We start from the raw sequence: 19,567 nt of genomic DNA, 5'->3' as shown, positions 1-19,567 counted from the left end.
AGTTATCAAGAAAGAAAGATATAATTTATGTATAATGTAAAAATGATATAATATATGCATACGAAAAAAAAAACAATATCGAAATTACTAGTTGATTTTTTTTCTTTAGATAAAAAGAATCTCTAGTTCATATAAATAGTATGATTAATAACTTGAGATAATTAATTATTATTACTAAATTTATAGTTTATTATATATCTTGTTTGTAAAATTCCAGATGGTATTTTAAAAGTGATGATAGTTTAAAAATAGTGAGACTCGGATATTTTAATATTAAATGGTTTACTTATAAATAGTTTTGTTATAAACGAGTTTTATTATTTTAAAACGTATATCTAGAAACCACTTTTTTAGAGTTCTCTACTTTCTCTCTAAGAGTTAGGGCTCCTAAGTCATCTGTTTGACGATCAGGAGGTGTCTAGACGATCACGACATCAATGTCTACTTTCTACTCATTATTACCTTTTAGCTTCGGGCCATGATCATGCATGGAAACTATTTTGCATGTATCATTTGGCCTTCCTTTCTTGTTCTTGGTTAATCTAAAGTTCTAAGGACTATGTCCGTTTCTAATTTGTTGTCTCACAGGTTCGTCTAAAGATTCCTTGCGTTTCAAGCAATCGACAGAACGTTTCTTTGAGTTAGGCAGTTTATTGCAAAGTAAGGGAAGCTAGATTTGTCTTAGATTGTGTTGATTTATATTAAAATAGAATATATACGAATAATATGATATATTTGATATATGAAATTGTGATAGTAATATAGTATTGGTTAGGTGTAAATAGCGATATTTGGTATTATGAAGTGTTTGTGATTGTAATAATTTGAAATTGATGTTCTATGTTGTTATGAAGTTGTGTTGTTATTTGAAATTGAATTCAAAATTATTGTGATAAGAAATGGTGAAATTCTTTGGTTTTAGGCCTAAAATAGAGGTTTGTATGTGTGAGTTTGAGAGTTTGGGGTTGAGGTGAGGAAACTATTGTCTAGGTGCTTTCATGAGGTAAATTGGGACTTGTTAGGAGGGTTAGATGGTTGAAAGCTGTTATGTAGCAAATGAAGGGTTTATAGTTGAAGTTTTCAAGTGTTTTTGGTGTAAAAAAGGGGTTTTGAGTAGTGAAATTTTGAAGTAGTGAGTATAAACTATTTTGGACGGTTGAAGGTCTGTTATTATATCTATTAGGACTTGTCTAGGTACTAAAATCAGTAAAATATATCATGGAAGTAATATCGGCTTCATAAGTTGAGTTTTTAATCCATTTTAGAGGTTTTAGGTGTTGAGAATTGAAAGTAGGAAGGTTGGGATGGAACTGAGGTGTTGGAGGGTGCTAGCAAGTGTATTTAGACTTGTCTATGTAGTGGGTAAACTGATATGTGGGTTAGAAAGTGTAGAACTGAAATTCGGTAACTTGTGAAAGTGAATTTGGGTTTTAAAGTGTCAAATTGAGTTATATGAGGGTTTTCAAAGTTTTCTCAAGGTCTGAAGGGTCCTAGAGACCTTTAGAAGTTAGGGGGTAAAATGTTTAAAGTGAGAAAATTGGGTCTTGATCTTACTGATAGCGTCTAAGTGTAACACCCAAATAATTTAAAGGGTATTACTGATAGTAGAGACTAAATTAATTTGATATCTCTTATAAACAATCAAACTTTATTTCAATTACTCCAAAGTACAATACCAAACTTACAAACTTTAAACAATATAGTCTTCACCATTGAAATTTCAACTTATAAGTTTTACACAACATAATCTTCCCAATACAAATTTATTCTTTTTACAAAAATCCCTGAAAGTTTTTCCCCGCATCTCTCTCATCTCTAAGCTTGTTCAACCGCATCTGCAACATTATCTAATCACATATAACATGAGTTATATGATCATAGTACAAACAAATAAGGGTAAGCCAACCATATCAAAAAAATCATTAAACTTGTAATAAAAATATTATAATAATGTATTTCTACAATTGATAAAATATCATTATTCCGATGTCATTAATTCATCATTATCAAAATCATCTTTCTCATTTCCATAAATCTTACAAGTGTACCATGCTTACTCATGAAGCCTTATGGTCAGACCGCTCTCTGCCTGCTTCCTTAAGCCTCACTTATATACTATGTCTTACTTTCTGAAGCCTTATGGTCAGACCCCTCTCTACCGGCTTCTATAAAACTTATGAACCACATATTTATGTCAAAGCCTTATGGTCAGACCACTTGCTGCCTGCTTTCATAAACCTCAGGTGTTACTTTGCTCATATCAAGCTCTCATGGTATAAACCGAACATACTACTTCCCGTAGGAAACATCATTTCATAAACAATGATTTCTTATATCCACTCCAACATTTCATTAAATCAACATTTCATACCCTCTTATCTACTCCAACATTTAATCAAATCAACAATTCATAACCTCTTCCCCACATAACTCGATCATGTTCATTCTCTAATCATAATTTGACAATAACCTAATTTGGTGTCAATAAATTAAACATATTGCCAGATATCATACTTCATATTATAAACTCATTTTGACCATAACGAGTATAACTTAACATATTTTCACCAATCAAAGATTCATAGATCAGCCAAAACATTTCAACATATCTTAGCAACTACATATTAAAGTCTGAGCTCAATGTAACGACAAATAAAATATATATGAAGTTTTTACCATGATAACTTTATGCATCTATAATTGACTTATTTTATTTTATTTTCATCCTATTAGAGATCTTTCTTTACCCCAATTGGTCACCGGAGAGGACCCAGATGTCTGAACGCATCAAACTCACCTTCGACGCCAGCACATATGACTAGTCACAACTGACTGGACCAGGCCAGGGCTGCTCTATGATCAGGGATGTGCCAACTCAGGTTTTTAAGGTTCCTCTATCCTACCAACAAAGGGAGGCCCTTAATAATTTACAATTTATTTATTTAATTTATCTACCTTGTTCTCTTATGCTCTAAATCTAAAATGCCTAATTTTAATATTTTACTTCCTCTCACAACAACCTCAAACAGTATCTGTATATTTAATACACATATACAAGTTATTACAGAACCCTTTCTCCAAACCTTCCAACAAGATCAATTTCAGCCAACAAACTCATTCAATAAATTCATCACAATAAACATCCATAATAGAATTCATACAAGATAATTATAAATAATTAACAATAATAAAATATTACTATAAATGGTCATAGAAGAATACAATATTTGACAATCATAAAAATAATCTTAATATAAAATTTTATGGGGAAACAAGAAGTTGAATCTGGCAGAGCCGGTTAGACAACTTCTAATCCATCCAACAATACAATATAATTAAATAACAAGAACAATACATGTCTGGGGAAATAAGGAGTTGAATCTGGCAGAGCCGGTTAGACAACTTCTAATCCATCCAACAATACAATATAATTAAATAACAAGAACAATACATGTCTGGGGAAATAAGAAGTTGAATCTGGCAGAGCCGGTTGACAACTTCTAATCCTTCCAAAAATTGCAATAAAATAAATAAGTAAAGCAATAAATAGTTTGGGGAAACAAGAAGTTGAATCTGGCAGAGCCGGTTAGACAACTTCTAATCCTTCCAAAAATGTAATAAAATAAGTAAGGAAAGAAATAAAAAAATTTGGGGAATCAAGAAATTGAATCTGGCAGAGCCGGTTAGACAATTTCTAATCCTTCCAAATTACAATAAAAATAAATAAGGAAAACAATAAAATGTTTGGGGAAACAAGAAATTGAATCTGGCAGAGCCGGTTAGACAATTTCTAATCCTTCCAAAATACAAAAATAAACAACTAATAACATACAAATGGCATAACATATTCAACATCACAATTTACAACTATCACACTTGGATATCAACACAAAAGCATACTCTCATTTAAATTCAAGATCATAAAGAAACAAAATACTCCATATTCAAGATTTAAGATCAGACAAAAGCAAAATATAGCATATTCAAGACTCAAGATAATACAAAAGGAAATACTCAAAGTTAGCTCCCCTTACCTCTATTCCAGACTTAGTTTCTTCTTCTCAAACCGTTCTCCGGAAACTTCCAGAATTTCCCCTCTTCAACTAAAATTTCCTCCAACTCTCTTCTCTCACAATTTCTCTAGAATTTTGGTGTAAATCTTCAGCCTCCCCCCTTGGCTATTTATAGCCAAAAATTTTACTATTATCTCTGAATGATTAACTCTACGTGGAGTGTTCTCTTCCACAATTTATTTTAATATATTTTTTTTTTAACCATTCACTATTCACTATTCACTATTTACTATTTACTATTCACTATTCACTTTTCTTAAAAAAAATCCTAAATAAGTTATCAAAAATTTGAAGCTCTCCCTCTAGAATTACTATAATTTTATATCCAAAAATTTACATTTTTCTATCCATTAAAATTATTATTACTAGTAAAATGCTAAAATTTACTATTATAAATATATATATATATATATATATATATATATATATATATATATATATATATTTTATGGGTCTTACACTAAGCGCCCAAATTGGGCGTTGAGCGCCCATTTCCAGAGGCGCCAACGCTGAGCCCTGTCATGCACCACTACACCAGTTTCAAGGGGGTTTTTAGGGTTCTGGATGTCCATTTTAGACGTTCTTTAGGTCATTTTAGGGGTTTTGGACCTTCCATAGCTGTTGGTGAGGGTTTCAGAGTTGTTTTCCTACATAAATGTGAGTATCAAGATGCCATGAAAAATTATGTTATTATTTTTTAATGTATAATCAAAGGTTTTTTTTGTGATAGTATGCCATGTTTGTGTGAAGTATATATATATATATATATATATATATATATATATATATATATATATATATATATATATATATATATATATATATATATATATATATATATATATATATATATATATATATATATATATATGATTATGAGAGGGATATGTTGATGATGAATATGTGGTTGATTAAGTAAATGATTGATGGATGTAATTCCATGATTCTCGTGGAGAAGATACATGGTAGTGCCATGTGTTGTTTTTGTATGAATGTATGGAGCTTTGTATTGTTGGGTTATTTTGACACTCAATAAGCCCAACTTAAGTCGAGATGGATGGTTATGTCATAGAGAGTAGCAGCAGGAGGTCTTAGCTTGAGGAGTCTTTCTTCAGTTGGCAAAAGAGCATTTGAGGACTAATCTTATGAGTGGTAGGGTGAAACCCATTAGCAAGGGCAATGCAAAGCAATAGAAACCACCATAAGTGCAGGAACCACCATAGTTCAACATTTATACTATCTGGATGAGTCAAGTCAAATGTTGTGATGTGATTATGATATATGTTTATTATGTGTGTAATATAATGTATAATGAAATATTTATTAAATTATGATGAACTATTTTACCACTAGCTTACCCTTAATTTTTTGTGTTGCCTGTCTTTGTGTGTGTTTTCTCTTTTGCGATGATCACCTTAATAGTGTGAGTTTAGGGGGACATTCTTTACGATTGCTCCAGCAAGAGATGAGAGTGAAATAGTTGAGAAATCAAATAATTCTACCGGTATAGATCTTGTCTTTTATAAGTGTATTTTCTTACAATAATTCCATATTTACGGTTAAAAATGGGATATTACAATTTTCTTCACATATACATATTTCTCCATCTTATGATACAATAACTTTTTGTTACTGAGTTTCAATTATATTTCAAATGTGATATTATAACTTTGTTCAGAAGACTCTACTTACATTTTTTAAGATATATCTTTTGACATAAACATTTGTATATTTGAATAAATTTTCTAAGATAGCGTATGATAACAACTTACATCATATAACAAACAATTAATTTAACTTATTTTGGTAAGTGCTTACTTAACAAGCATAAGTTCAATAAGCTTTTAAATTAAATCGTGATCCTTAATTATATTTGAAATTAAGTGTTTATAAAAATTCGTTAGCTAACGGTTTGCTGTCTACTATTCAAACCAACCAGTACACGTCTCTTGAAAGGAATGTTTTTAACATAAGTAAAATAGAAAATGTATTTAAAACTCTTCATTTTTTCAATAATTAAAATTATATTAAAATAAAAAAATGGGAATGGAATTTTGATGTTCTGAAAAATATTGATATAAATATTAATTTTAATTCAGTTCATACATGAATATATAATTTACAAAAGAAAAACAATATTTTATAGATATTTGGACATGGTTTTAACGTTTATGATAGCTGCAATGAGATTTGATGAAGTGAAGGAAGATAAAACAGTGTGAATGGTTGTTGAATAATGAAATATGAGAACGTGAAAAATGACCTAATAAAAACTTAAAAAGACAGTGAATAAAAGGTTCTGAAGCAACTTAAAGCGTGAAAAATTCGTATATGGATGTTAACACAATGATTGAAAACGAAGCAAATTAAAGCGTGATGTTATTCAAATGAGAATGACGTAACAAAACTCATTCCTATTCCTTCACCAAATAAAACACCAGCAATTTGTAATTTCTTATTCATACACGGAATATTCTATTCTATCATAAAATAATAATAATAATAATAATAAAAATAATTTTCCTACATTAGGTATCCCACCATCATTCAAATTTCTTATCCATATTTCATTTCAGAAAATCCTTCATTCATTTCAAAACTTTTAAAAACCTAATTCTAATTCAAGAGAGATTCGATTTCAACTCAACTAATTGACCTATAATCTGAATATCTAAAATAATGTTTCACTAATTTCGCCTTACAATTTTTTTAGTATTTTTAAATAATTAATTAAATTCAAAATAAATAAGTATACAAATAATATACAATCTATATTATAAAGCATTAATGATGATTAATAAATATTTTAACAGAAACTGTATTTTATATTGATGATAAATTATGAATGTAATAATATGATATTTTTTTATTGCTGCTAGCTTTTCTTGGACAGTATTGAAATTCAAGTTAGAATTAAAGATATTGAAAGTGATATGGTAAAGTATTTATGAGGTTAAAAGAAAAAAATAAGTATTAAAAAAATAATTAAAAACCGTTTAATTTATGTGCAGACATTATTAAATGATAGTGACTTTAGAACAAGTATTTTACATATTTTATTCAGTGTTAACATTTTAAAATATTTTCCTGTATTTTGATAAGACAAGACACTTTTTCAAAATACATAAATTTATAAGAATAGATAAGAATATTTATTGTTAAAAAAAGAAGTAAATTTTAGGTTAAAGAAGATAATTGGGTCCAGTCAGTGGTCAAAACCGAAGGGCTTTAAACTTGGTTAGTAGCATCTTGTTTAGAAAGTCACCTAGATAAATATAAATATGAAATATGAAATAAATAATAATAATAATAATAGTTTTAACAGAAGTTAGAAGCTTCAGAGTTTGGCGTGGGAGCTTCAAAAGCGAACTGAACCAACGACAGTTAAGCCGAACAAACCTTAGTAGTTCCAAACCAAACCCAAATCATATAACAGAACACAGCACAAAAGAAGAACGACAAGCTCACTTAATTCCTAGTAGTATTACTCACCCACGGTCTCTGTCTGAGAGAACACTCGCCACCAACAAAACGGCGTCACTCTGATCGTGATCAACGTCAAAAATGCCTCAAACGGCTCCTACCGGAGAACCCTCCCACGGAGGCTCCGGTGGCCGCATGGTGGTAGTGGGGGTGAAGATGGACTCCCCCAGCAAGGAATTGCTCACGTGGGCTTTGGTTAAAGTGGCTCACCCTGGTGACACCGTGGTTGCTCTGCATGTTCTTGGAAACCAGGGTACCTGGGAATTTCAGTTATTTTTCTTTTTTTGCTTTGGGTTTTTGTTTTTTAACGTGAATATTGACTGGTGAAATGGGATTGCGTAGAAACTGTGAATGGAGACGGGAAATCTTCGCTGCTTTCGCTTGTCAAGGCGTTTGACTCTGTTCTTGCCGTTTATGAAGGATTCTGCAACTTGAAACAGGTTCAATTTCTGAATCTTCGTTCTTTGTGTGGACCTTTTTCAATTTCTATAAACGGAATATGCAAATTCATTTGCTGTCTTCAAATTGGGTAGGAAATGCGGGACATAAAAATGAAACTTCCTAGGGAAACAAAAGCGTAATTTTGAAGTTTGTGGAAGTGCTTCTTCTTTGAAGTCCCTGAACAAAACATACTGAATTTTATGGTTTTTGTTATTTTGTTAGGTCGACCTCAAACTCAAAATTTGCCGTGGTTCATCAGTGAAGAAAATTTTGGTTCGAGAAGCAAATGGTTACTCTGCAACTCATGTTGTGGTCGGAACAACTAATGGTTTGCATAGAATCCGGTCATCTACCTTTGTAGCTAAATACTGTGCTAAAAAGTTGTCCAAGGATTGCTGTATTCTCGCGGTTAACAATGGGAAAGTTGTGTTCAAGCGTGACAGCTCGCCACCGAGTGTTGCTGACTTACAAGGTGTCATATTGTTCTTAGTTTTGATTTTTGGCATTCTAACGGACACGGCAGAATTCTCAGGCTTGAGTTTGTTTTGCAGGGATTGATCTTCAGCACAGAAATGGTTTGATCGATTTGATTCATTGGACACTCAGTAAGAATACAAAAGTTCTAAGTGATGACAATTCAGGGACGGATGCTGATGAGAAGAAACCTGGCCAAAGTTCAGATCACAGTTTAGCTAAGTTTTTCCTAGATTCTACAGAAACTGTTAGAAAACCGAACTGTTCAATTTGTGGCACAACCTTGGCATTGCCAGACCCTTCTTGCAACCAATCTGAAGAAGGGTTTTCTGGTGATGATGGTAAAGAGAATTCCTTGGCTATAGTACCAGTGCAAGTGCAACCCACTGTTGCTGCAGAAACGGAATTGAAACCTGGTTGGCCACTACTACATCGGAGAATTATATCGGACACACAATCTACTGATAGATCATTGATGCACCCCAAGATTTCCGTGGTCCAGTGGGCAATGAGGTTACCTTCTAGAAATATTTCATATGCTTCAGAACGTGATGAAAAACCTGAAAGTTGTGACCAAAGCCTGGATCAACCTGCGGCTTTAGATAGGGAAAGTGGTGCTCTTGTTCCAATAGATTCTGAAATCGGAACTGCTTCTTCGCCAGAAAGCAATTCAAGAAACATTCCTAAAGAATTGGAGGGCCTTCACGAGAAGTACTCCTCAAGTTGTAGATTGTTTGGGTACCAAGATCTTGTATCTGCCACATCAAATTTCTTACCGGGTTTGTATCCTAGTTAGTTTGACTTAGTTCAATGTAACAAACTGGGTGGTTTTTCTTTAATGTGGTCACTAATGTGATTTCAGAAAACTTTATTGGGAAAGGAGGAAGCAGTCAGGTTTTTAGAGGCTGCCTTTCTGATGGCAAGGAACTTGCTGTCAAGATTCTAAAGCCTTCCGAAGATGTATTGAAGGAATTTATTCTGGAAATCGAAATCATCACTACCTTGCATCACAAAAACATAATTTCCCTCCTGGGATTCTGCTTTGAGAATGGCAAATTTCTTCTGGTTTATGATCTCTTATCAAGGGGAAGTCTTGAAGAGAATCTTCATGGTACGCAAATATACATTTTCTATATATATATATATATATATATATATATATATATATATATATATATATATATATATATATATGTATCCCCTTTTGTTTTTCTATGTGGCTTGTTATTGACTTCCTTCTATTCCTTGCCAAAATAGGTAATAAGAAAAGTTCACTTGCGTTTGGTTGGTCGGAGAGATATAAGGTAGCTGTGGGTATTGCTGAGGCTTTAGATTATCTGCATTCTAAAGACGATCAACCCGTGATCCATCGGGATGTAAAGTCATCGAATGTGTTATTATCCGAGGATTTTGAACCCCAGGTATTTATCTTTTGATCACTTTTAAGTTCAACATATTCTGTATTATTGAGCCTCATGATCTGCTTGATTTTCTTCAGCTTTCTGATTTTGGACTGGCAAAATGGGCATCAACCTCGTCATCACAAATAACCTGCACAGATGTTGCTGGAACCTTTGGGTTTGTACATTTAAACCCTGCATAACCATGCTAGAGAGAGAGAAAATACATTTGAAATGGTCCTAAATTATTTTTATGTATTGTACTTATCATGCAGTTACTTGGCTCCTGAATACTTCATGTACGGCAAAGTAAATGATAAGATTGATGTTTATGCATATGGGGTGGTGCTCCTTGAACTTCTTTCGGGGAGAAGGCCCATAAACCGTGATTATCCTAAAGGCCAAGAGAGTCTTGTCATGTGGGTATGTTTCTGTAGGCCTATGCTATGGCATCACCTCAAATACTTCTATTTCCTAATCATATGTGTTGTGAAAAAATATAACAGAAACGCACTTTCGCAGGCAAGTCCAATTCTAAATAGTGGAAAGGTGTTACAATTGTTAGATCCTAGTTTGGGTGATAACTATGATCATGAGGAGATGGAAAAGATGGTGTTGGCAGCCACACTGTGTATCAAACGTGCTCCAAGGGCTAGGCCTCAAATGAACCTTGTAAGTGGTCCACTTTTGACTTTACTGCATATTGTGGAATCTATGTCATATCATATATAATACTAATAGACTCATTCGTTGCATATGGAGTGTAATTTCCTGGACAATGACCTGAATGTTTGCCTTTTGCTTATCCTAAATCCTGTGGTACATATCTTGATAGTGCACGCCACAACTTTATCTTCTTGTTTGATTACCGTAGAAATATTCAGAGAATTAGTCCTTAGTTGAAAATGTGATGCATTGATTATATTGGACCACAGATCTTAAAGCTCCTTCAAGGTGACATTGAAACAATGAAGTGGGCAAGGTTAGAAGTTAACAATGGTTTGGATGCAGCAGAAACGGTTGATGATGAAGCGTGTCCACCTAGTGATAATCTGCAGTCACATATAGATCTTGCACTGCGTGATGTGGTGGAGGAGTCACTCTCCATGTGCAGTGTTGAGCAGGGTTTGACATTGGAGGACTACTTGAGAGGCCGTTACAGCCGTGCATCAAGCTTTGACTGAGCAAATCACTAGCAAAATGCTAGAAGAAGCTCTATGATTTTTATTTTTTCATGACTTGATCTTTTTGGAGATTAAGTCTTCTTTGGGTTTTGAATGGATTTAGGATGAGAGGTTGTTTGGGTGTGCCCTCCTCCTATACTTAATAACGAGGAAACTAGGCCAATTCCACCTTGTCACTCTATTTTCTCTGGTTTTTTCCACGATCTCAATTTGATCAAGTTTTGTAATATATATTGGTAAAGAGATGAACAAGTTGTATTTTAGAGCGTAAAGATCATTGCTCTGCATCCAATCCAAATTAGGCTACAGCAACTTCCTCCCTAAATTTATAAACTAAACCGTGTTAGTATTTCATGCTTTGTTAGTCAATCACGAATTCTAACTCAATTAAGATGCAATGTGAAAGTGAAGAAACATTTACAAAATGCATACTTTTTAAATACTGATTTATCTAGTTATTGAAAATTTTAAGTTTAAGTATATTTTTTTCCTTAAATTTATGCTGAGTTTAATTTTGTTCCCTTTAATTTTAAATCAAATTTTTATCTTTCATTTTGGAAATTGTCCACTTTTGATTCTTATTGAGGACTAAAACTACCACAAATTAAGGATAAATCGTGGATTACTTTCAAATTACTTCCTTTTAAATTTAAAATATCACTAACAAACTTGACCAAAGTTTAACAGATCAAAACGATATTTCTGCTCATATTTTTATTTTAAATAAAAAAATAGATATTATATTTAAGAGTTGGATTTTCCCTGTTTACAAATTATGTTACTTTGTTCTTTAGATCTATCTATTTTCTTAAAAAGAAATTCAATATTGTTTTCCATTTTCAACCCGTCGAATACATGATGTTTAGGCATTATTGTTAACATGTTTTATATATATAGCAGAGATAATAATATCGTACATTAATAAATTTAATATTTTGTAGTGAAATGTGGTGAAAGAATTTAAAAATAAAAAATCATAATATTTTCTGTATCTTTGTTTGAGATCATATGACTTAAAAGTATTTATACAACATGGGTAAAATTGGAAGTGCCATATCCATTCGCAGACCACAAAAAGTTCCCTCCTTGAGTTATGTAGGAGAAATCTTATCCATAGCAGTGGGAAACTAATATAAAGGCAATCACCACGAAATTAAACCTTAGCAACGCACAACACATCCTTAAATCATGGCCACGAGTTGCTCCTACATGGTTTCCACCAAATTGTCCATGTTGGGTTGGAGTGGAGGAAGAAGAGAAGTCAGAAACCGGAGAACAGTTTTAGTATCAGCCCAACAACAGAGCGATGTTCAGGAAGCAGAGGACGTGAAGGAGAAAGAGCAGGAACAAGTGCAAAGTGAGAAACCGAAGCCAAAAGGAACGATACCAAGGCCAGTGGAACCTCAGGTGAATGTGAAGAGCAAAAACATGATAAGGGAATATGGAGGGCAGTGGTTGAGCTGCACCACACGCCATGTCAGGATCTTCGCAGCCTATATCGACCCTGTAACTTTCGAGTTTGATCAAACCCAGATGGATAAGCTCACCCTTATTCTTGATCCTACTGATGAGTTTCTGTGGAACCCTGAAACCTGCAACATGGTCTATTCTTACTTCCAGGAACTTGTTGATCACTACGAGGTACTTTCCTTAAACACAATTCATTTATCTTCGATCTGTTTGTCTTAGGTTGGTGTCACAGTTTGGTGTCACAGTTTCTGAGAGTCTAATTAACAAAATATGGAAGGAAAGAGGATGTGAGATTTTAGATATGTGCTTTAGGTTGTTGTGTGTGTTGAAATACTAAGGTGTGATTATCCAAAACAGGGTGCTCCATTGAACGATTACACCCTTCGTCTGATTGGTTCGGACATAGAGCACTACATAAGAAAGATGTTATACGATGGCCTAATCAAGTACAACATGAATGCAAGGGTTCTGAATTTCAGCATGGGCAAGCCACGGATCATGTTCGACAATGATATCAAACCTGAAGTTTCAATGGAGAAGTGATTTGTGAATACAGCAAGAAAAGTGAGTAACCATGGATGGTTTGCACGTGATTGTTTTGTAGATTATAAAAAAGAAACTCTAATCCAACATTAGATTGTTTTTGGATTCGAGTGAAACTAGTGCAGACCAAAATATAGTTACAGATACAGAGTATTCTTACTGTCTGTAATATAGCTTCTGTTCATCGCTTATGTTACTAAACTGGTATAATCACCCACCCCTCCTACACATCCATCTTATCTTAAAATTTAGTTCTTTCTACAGACCAATAAGTTTCATCACAGAGGACGGATAATTAAATGTCATAAGTATATTAACAGGGTTTGATTGTATTGTTTATGCATATGAAACAACTTTATTAGAAAAGTTAATTTATTTCAGTAACTTTTAAGTTTCTAAAGAGTAATACTATGAAGATACCTTATTTTAGAAGAAAAAACAATCCGTTTCAAACTGTGTTCTCCTTCGTAGTATTGATTAACATCACCCTACTTTCCTTGCTTGATTCTAATATGCTGTTTCCCCGACTTAAATAAAAGGTACATTATGAAATACTATACCAACATAACTAGGAGGGAAATTTTTCCCTTTAAATATTGAATTTCTTTCTTTCTTTCTTGAACACCTTTCTTTAAAATTAGGTTTAATAGCCAATTTAGTCCCCACTTTGGTTGAAAAATCTCAATTTAGTCCCTCGTTATAAAAGTGTTTTACATTAGTCCTAACTTTTAAAATAGTGGGTCAGATTGGTCCCTTTCGTTAAATATAAGTTAACGAAATTAATGGATGATGATGTGACACAGCTTAAAGCTGATGTGTTAGATTGGTCTCTCGTTAGCTTTAAGTTGTGTCACATCATCATCCATTAATTTTGTTAACTTATATTTAACAGAAAGGACCAATTTGACCCACTGTTTTAAAAGTTAGGACTAATTCAAAACACTTTTATAACGAGGGACTAAATTGAGATTTTTCAACCAAAGTGAGGACTAAATTGGCTATTAAACCTTAAAATTAATGGTACTTTTCCATTTTAGAAAAGGTGAAGTAAAGTTGATGTTAAAAAGATAGTAAGTGTCAGCAGAAAGGAAAAAGAAATGGCATCAAAGTTAATTCTTTCTGTGCCACCACTTTTATTCGTGATAAAAAGAAATGTATATCCAAGTATGTTTATTTGGAAAATAATACTATAATACCATTCATATATATATATATATATATATATATATATATATATATATATAATTTGTTGATTTTCTTTTTTAAATAGAGATAACATCTAAATTTGTCAGGACCCTTAAAATCCCCTGTTAGTGAAAGGCAGATGTAGGTACAAGAGTTTCTAGAATTCAGAAAGTGGAAGACAGGTGTATAGCGTTGAGTGGCCGATCGGTTTAGTGACGGTAGTATTTAAAGCAAAATTTTAAACTTCGTGCCATTTTTCTGCATGCACCCTTCATCTTCAACCTTCTGAGTTCTTCATTTTCTCCTCCTTCTCTCTACAATCTTCTTCTCTCTACAAATTCTTACTTTTTCTTTCATCCGATCATCATTCAGGCAGTGCCTGAGTCTTCCTGGTGTCAAGGGCTTCACTTTGCACCGATCAAGTTGTGGTTTTAAGCTGGTGAGTTCCTTATCTTCTTAGAACGTTAGTTTTCTGACATATGCAAGCCAAGTTCTGGTTGCATGAGTTTATCATCTCATTCTAAGCACATTTCTGGTCTTCTGTTTGGCTTAGTTTCATAAATCGTGATCCATAGGATTCTAAGATTTCTAGTGGTGAGCGTTCGGCTAAGTTTAAGAGGTAAGGGAAGCTTGTAATTTAATTATGATTCTTTGTTTTGAATGTTGGTTTGGGTGTTTGATGTTCTGTATATATATTTGGTTGAGATGAATTATAAATGTCGTTGTATGATTGTCTGTATGTTAGTGATGGTTATACATGGTGAAAACTGGGTATGAATAGAGTCTGAGTTTCAATCTGTAGTATTTCGTAATTGTTTCTGAAAGTCAGTCTTGACTGTTCGGTTTTCCTTTGAGCATTCGGTCTGAACTGGATTCTTCTTTTGTAGAGAATTTCAGTTAATGACCGATCGATTTTATACTATTATACTTGTAAATAAGCATTCGGCCTACGTATAGTTTCCTATTTTTACTTCTTAAATCAGCTTAGTTAAGGTATTCAATAATACTTAAATTCTTAAATATTATATTTATCCTTTGTTGAAATTAAGTTATATGTATTTGTATTTAGAATATATTCCTTCATTGTATAAGTTCAGAAGTGCTCGGTCTTGAACCAAGCGCTCGGTCTTGTCATAATCCTCAATTATGTACTTATATTTGAAACTAGGAGTGTTAGGTCCAACTTAGTAGTGTTCGGTTAAAAGCTTGTGGTGTTCGGTTTAAGTTCTTAGGTTTCGATTAAAAGCTCTCATGATTTTAGGTTAAGTCTAATTATATGCATTTCGTACATTCTTAGAGTTCTGTCTAGTAAAGACCGTTCGGTCATAACTGTTGAGTATCGAGTAAATGTTTTGTGTCGCCAAAGTTTTATCTAGTATGGACCCTTCGGTCCTGTTCTGTGGATAAGTGAAAGACCGCTCAGTCTTACACCAAGTATTCAGTTATGTTAGTCTAAAAAGTATTCTCTTGTTCGTTCCTGCTTCTAAGATTTAGGTTATCTATTTCAGTTCTATCCCAAGATGGCATCTTGTTTTCTGAGTTCGGTTTGACTGTATTGATGATGAAATATGATGATATTTAAAATGTGATATGAATGGAATAGTATGGATATGAAAGAGTATTCCAGGGAGGAATATCTCAGGATTTGTTATGGAATGGTAAAGTATGAATGTGGTCATGCTAAGGTGGTGTTTATCCTGATATTCTATGATTACTCATTCTCAAGTAGAGAGGAGTAAGTCATGTGTGAGAATGGTAGGAGGTCCTAGTCTATAAGGTTAAAATGGGTGGAACGAACTAACATCGGATGGCAGCTGTTGAGGGCATCCCAGCTACTACACCCGGGTGCAAAAACGTCGTAGCTACACATAATTCATACAGTCCGGACAGTCAGAGTAAAGTGGTCAGTCATTGCATGAATTGATGTATGGTTATGGTCGGAAATGCATGATTGGTTGTTGCATGCTTGACTATTGAATTATATTAGAATTATGTGAGATATATGTTTTACTGAATTAATTAAATTACATAAGCTTACCCTATTTTTCTGTCTTGTCTTGTTGTCCGTCCGGTTCTTCTTTCTGTCGCAATGATCATCCTGTGGATGTGAGCAGGGGCGAGTGTTTGCTGGAAGAAGCTTTGGAAGAAGTGGAAGTGAAATTTGAACCATAGGACCGTTCGGTCATTAGAATTTGGTTCTATTTTGTATAACCGATCGGTGTAAGTTAGTCTTGGAACCGTTCGGTCTAGACTTTTGTTTTGTAATATTAAGCTGAGGCCCAAAATGGTGTGCACAGGAGGACGGACCAATAGCGAACGGCCCGTGATGTGGGTAAAGCCATCCGAATGAAAGACTCGTGCAAACGTTTCAGAGGCTTCTACGCGAGAGAGGAGAGAGAAGGGAGCATCCAGAGACTTCTTCCCTCTATGCTGAGAAGGCTGGCAACGACGCGGTGGTCCGGCGGCCTTAGAGGCGTTGAACGGCGGTGGCGCAGAAGAGAAAAATGAAGAGGGCAAGGAGAAGAGTAAGTAAAACGGAACCTTTCTTGTTTATGATTAATTGTATTCTGTTGTTTGTTATTATGTTACCATCTACTGTAAAACGTAAAAAGGAGCTCTATTTATAGAGCTCTGATAAACTGAAATCAGCCAAAATAACAAATGAAAAATAAGACCTAAAACAGTATGGACTTTGGTCCATTTTACAGTAGAGAATCTATATGATTCTCAACAGCCTTCCCTCAAACTGGACGGTGTATGGTCACCAGTCCAAGTTTGGGAACAATAGACTTGAATTTGACGCGATGAGGGAACTTGGTGAAGATGTCGACAAGCTGCTCGTCGGATCGCACGGGAAGAAGGGTGAGTAGATGTTCCTGAATTTTTTCATGAACAACATGGCAATCGAGCTCAATATGCTTGGTGCGTTCGTGAAAGCTTTGATTGTGAGCTATGTGTCTCGCAGATTTGTTATCGCAGTACAAAGCAGGGATCCCTGACTCTTCAATTTGGAAGTCTTGTAGGAGATAGCAGAGCCACTGTATTTCACATACAATGGCAGCGAGTGCTCTGTACTCAGCTTCTGTGGACGATCGGGAAACGGTCTTCTGCTTTTTAGATTTCCAGGAAATGAGAGAGGATCCGAGGGAGATACAGAATCCTGTTGTGGATCTTCTAGTATTGGGGCAAGTAGCCCAGTCAGAGTCACTAAAAGCCTTTGCATAGGAGAGTCAGCAGCGAAAAATAGCCCTTCAGAGGGCTTGGACTTAATGTACCTAAGAATGTGCTGAATGGCACGATAATGATATTCAGTGGGTGATTGCATGAATTGACTAAGTAAATTAACTAAGAAACATAAATCAGGTCTAGTATTTGTAAGATAGAGTAACTTTCCTATAAGTCTTCGGTATGGACCTAGATCATCCAGGTAGCTGTCCTCCTTGTATAATGAGGTTGTATCGCTGAGGAAAGGAGTAGAGGAAGGTTTGCATCCTAACATCCATGTCTCCTCCAGTATGTCCAAGGCATACTTCCTTTGGCATAAATGAATACCTTTCTTTGACCTGGCTACTTCCAAACCTAGGAAATACTTGAGTTCTCCAAGGTTCTTTATTCGGAACTTCTTGTGTAGGAGCTCTTTTATACAGTTGATCTCTATCATAAAGTTCCCTGTCAAAACAATGTCATCCACATATACAAGTAGAGCAGTGACACTGGTAGGGGTTGTTCTAATGAACAGGGAGTGGTCAGACTTAGATTGAGTATAGTTAACAGATGTTAGAAAAGAAGATAATTTCTCAAACCACTGCCTACTGGCTTGCTTTAAGCCATATAAGGATTTTCTCAACCTGCAAACCTGCCCTTTATTGTGGTCAGTTAAACCTGGAGGTGGCTCCATGTAAACCTCTTCATTGAGGTCCCCATGTACAAAAGCATTGTCTACATCTAGTTGATGTAGAAACCAATTATTTGAAGCAGCTAGGGCAATGAGTAACCTGACTGTGGTCAGTTTAGCAACAGGGGAAAAAGTGTCAAGATAGTCTATTCCCTTCTGTTATGTGTAACCTTTTGCCACTAGGCGAGCCTTGAACCTCTCAATGCTACCATCCGCTTTGTATTTCGTCTTATACACCCACTTGCATCCTATAGCAGCCTTTCCTGGAGGTAGCTGAGTTAGAACCCATGTGTCATTGTCTTGCAGGGCTTTGATCTCTCTCTGCATGGCCTCTACCCATTCATTCATGCCTTTTGCCTCACTGTAGGAACTAGGCTCCTTGTTTACAGTGACAACCATGGTGTATTTTAGATGCTTCTCTGAGAGATTATCACAACACAACAGATTGGACATCGGGTAAGGAGTTTTAAGACCATTCTTCAATGATAGGGATTGATTGACCTGATGAACATAATCTTTTAGGTAGTCAGGGGTTTTTCTGGATCTGTTAGACCTTCTTTGCAACTGTACATCTTGACTGTCTCCTGTACTGTCACTGTTGTCTTCATCAGCAATGAGTTGTTGTGCCTCTTCCTGGTTAGCAGCATCAAATTCGGCATGTATGTCATCATCAGTGTGACAGTGATCTTTTAGAAGATCACTAAGAGAGTCAGTTTTGTCCCTTCCACCATCTGAATTTGTATTGTTGTCCTGCAAATTTCTGTAAGGGAAAGTCTCTTCATGAAAGACAACATTTCTGCTTATAAGAAGCTCTTTGGTGTTTATATCAAGTACAAGATAACCTTTGACACCAGGTTTGTAGACTAGAAAAACAACTTTTCTAGCTCTTGGGTCAAGTTTGCTTCTATTATGTTCAAGAGTAGAGACAAAACACAAACATCCAAAGATTTTGAGATTTAAATAGGAAGGGGGCAAGTTATAAAGCAGATCATGAGGGGTTTTGTTATTAAGGATGGGAGTAGGCAACCTATTTATGAGGTAGACAGCATGACTAACAACATAGGACCAGTAAGCACTAGGTACATTGGCTTGAAAAAGGAGGCCACAAGTAACATTTAGAATGTGTTGGTGTTTTCTTTCAACAACAGAGTTTTGCTCAGGAGTTTCAACACAGCTCCTTTGATGATTGATGACATGTAATTTATAGAAATCCACACACTTAAATTCAGGACCATTATCTGACCTAATAGTCTTAATCCCTTTGTTGAACTGATTTTTAATTTTAGCCACAAAACTCTGCAGTAAATCTCTAGTTTGGCCTTTATTATTCATCAAAAAAATCCACGTCTGTCTACTATAGTCATCAACTATAGTGAGAAAATATTTATGACCATGAATAGAGACAGTACCAAAAGGGCC

General features: G+C 34.5%; 2 protein-coding genes across 2 annotated transcripts; both read left to right on the top strand.

The window, feature by feature from the left end:
* The first annotated feature begins 7,406 nt into the window (after positions 1–7,406).
* LOC108329951 (protein kinase STUNTED) lies at positions 7,407–11,342 on the top strand. The gene is made up of 10 exons (XM_017564356.2): positions 7,407–7,809; positions 7,899–7,996; positions 8,220–8,469; positions 8,549–9,250; positions 9,334–9,582; positions 9,729–9,892; positions 9,970–10,049; positions 10,147–10,294; positions 10,394–10,543; positions 10,807–11,342. The coding sequence occupies exons 1-10, from the start codon at positions 7,638–7,640 to the stop codon at positions 11,053–11,055; spliced, it is 2,262 nt and encodes a 753-aa protein (XP_017419845.1). The 5' UTR covers positions 7,407–7,637; the 3' UTR covers positions 11,056–11,342.
* Positions 11,343–12,157: 815 nt separating this feature from the next.
* Positions 12,158–13,331, top strand: LOC108331061 (NAD(P)H-quinone oxidoreductase subunit M, chloroplastic). Its single transcript, XM_017565678.2, has 2 exons — positions 12,158–12,696; positions 12,883–13,331. The coding sequence occupies exons 1-2, from the start codon at positions 12,244–12,246 to the stop codon at positions 13,066–13,068; spliced, it is 639 nt and encodes a 212-aa protein (XP_017421167.1). The 5' UTR covers positions 12,158–12,243; the 3' UTR covers positions 13,069–13,331.
* The last annotated feature ends 6,236 nt before the right edge of the window (positions 13,332–19,567 follow it).

Source organism: Vigna angularis, chromosome 4, assembly GCF_016808095.1.
Source record: "Vigna angularis cultivar LongXiaoDou No.4 chromosome 4, ASM1680809v1, whole genome shotgun sequence".
Classification (NCBI taxonomy): domain Eukaryota; kingdom Viridiplantae; phylum Streptophyta; class Magnoliopsida; order Fabales; family Fabaceae; genus Vigna; species Vigna angularis.
The sequence above is the reverse complement of the archived record's forward strand: the minus strand, read 5'-3'. Positions and strand labels throughout refer to the sequence as shown.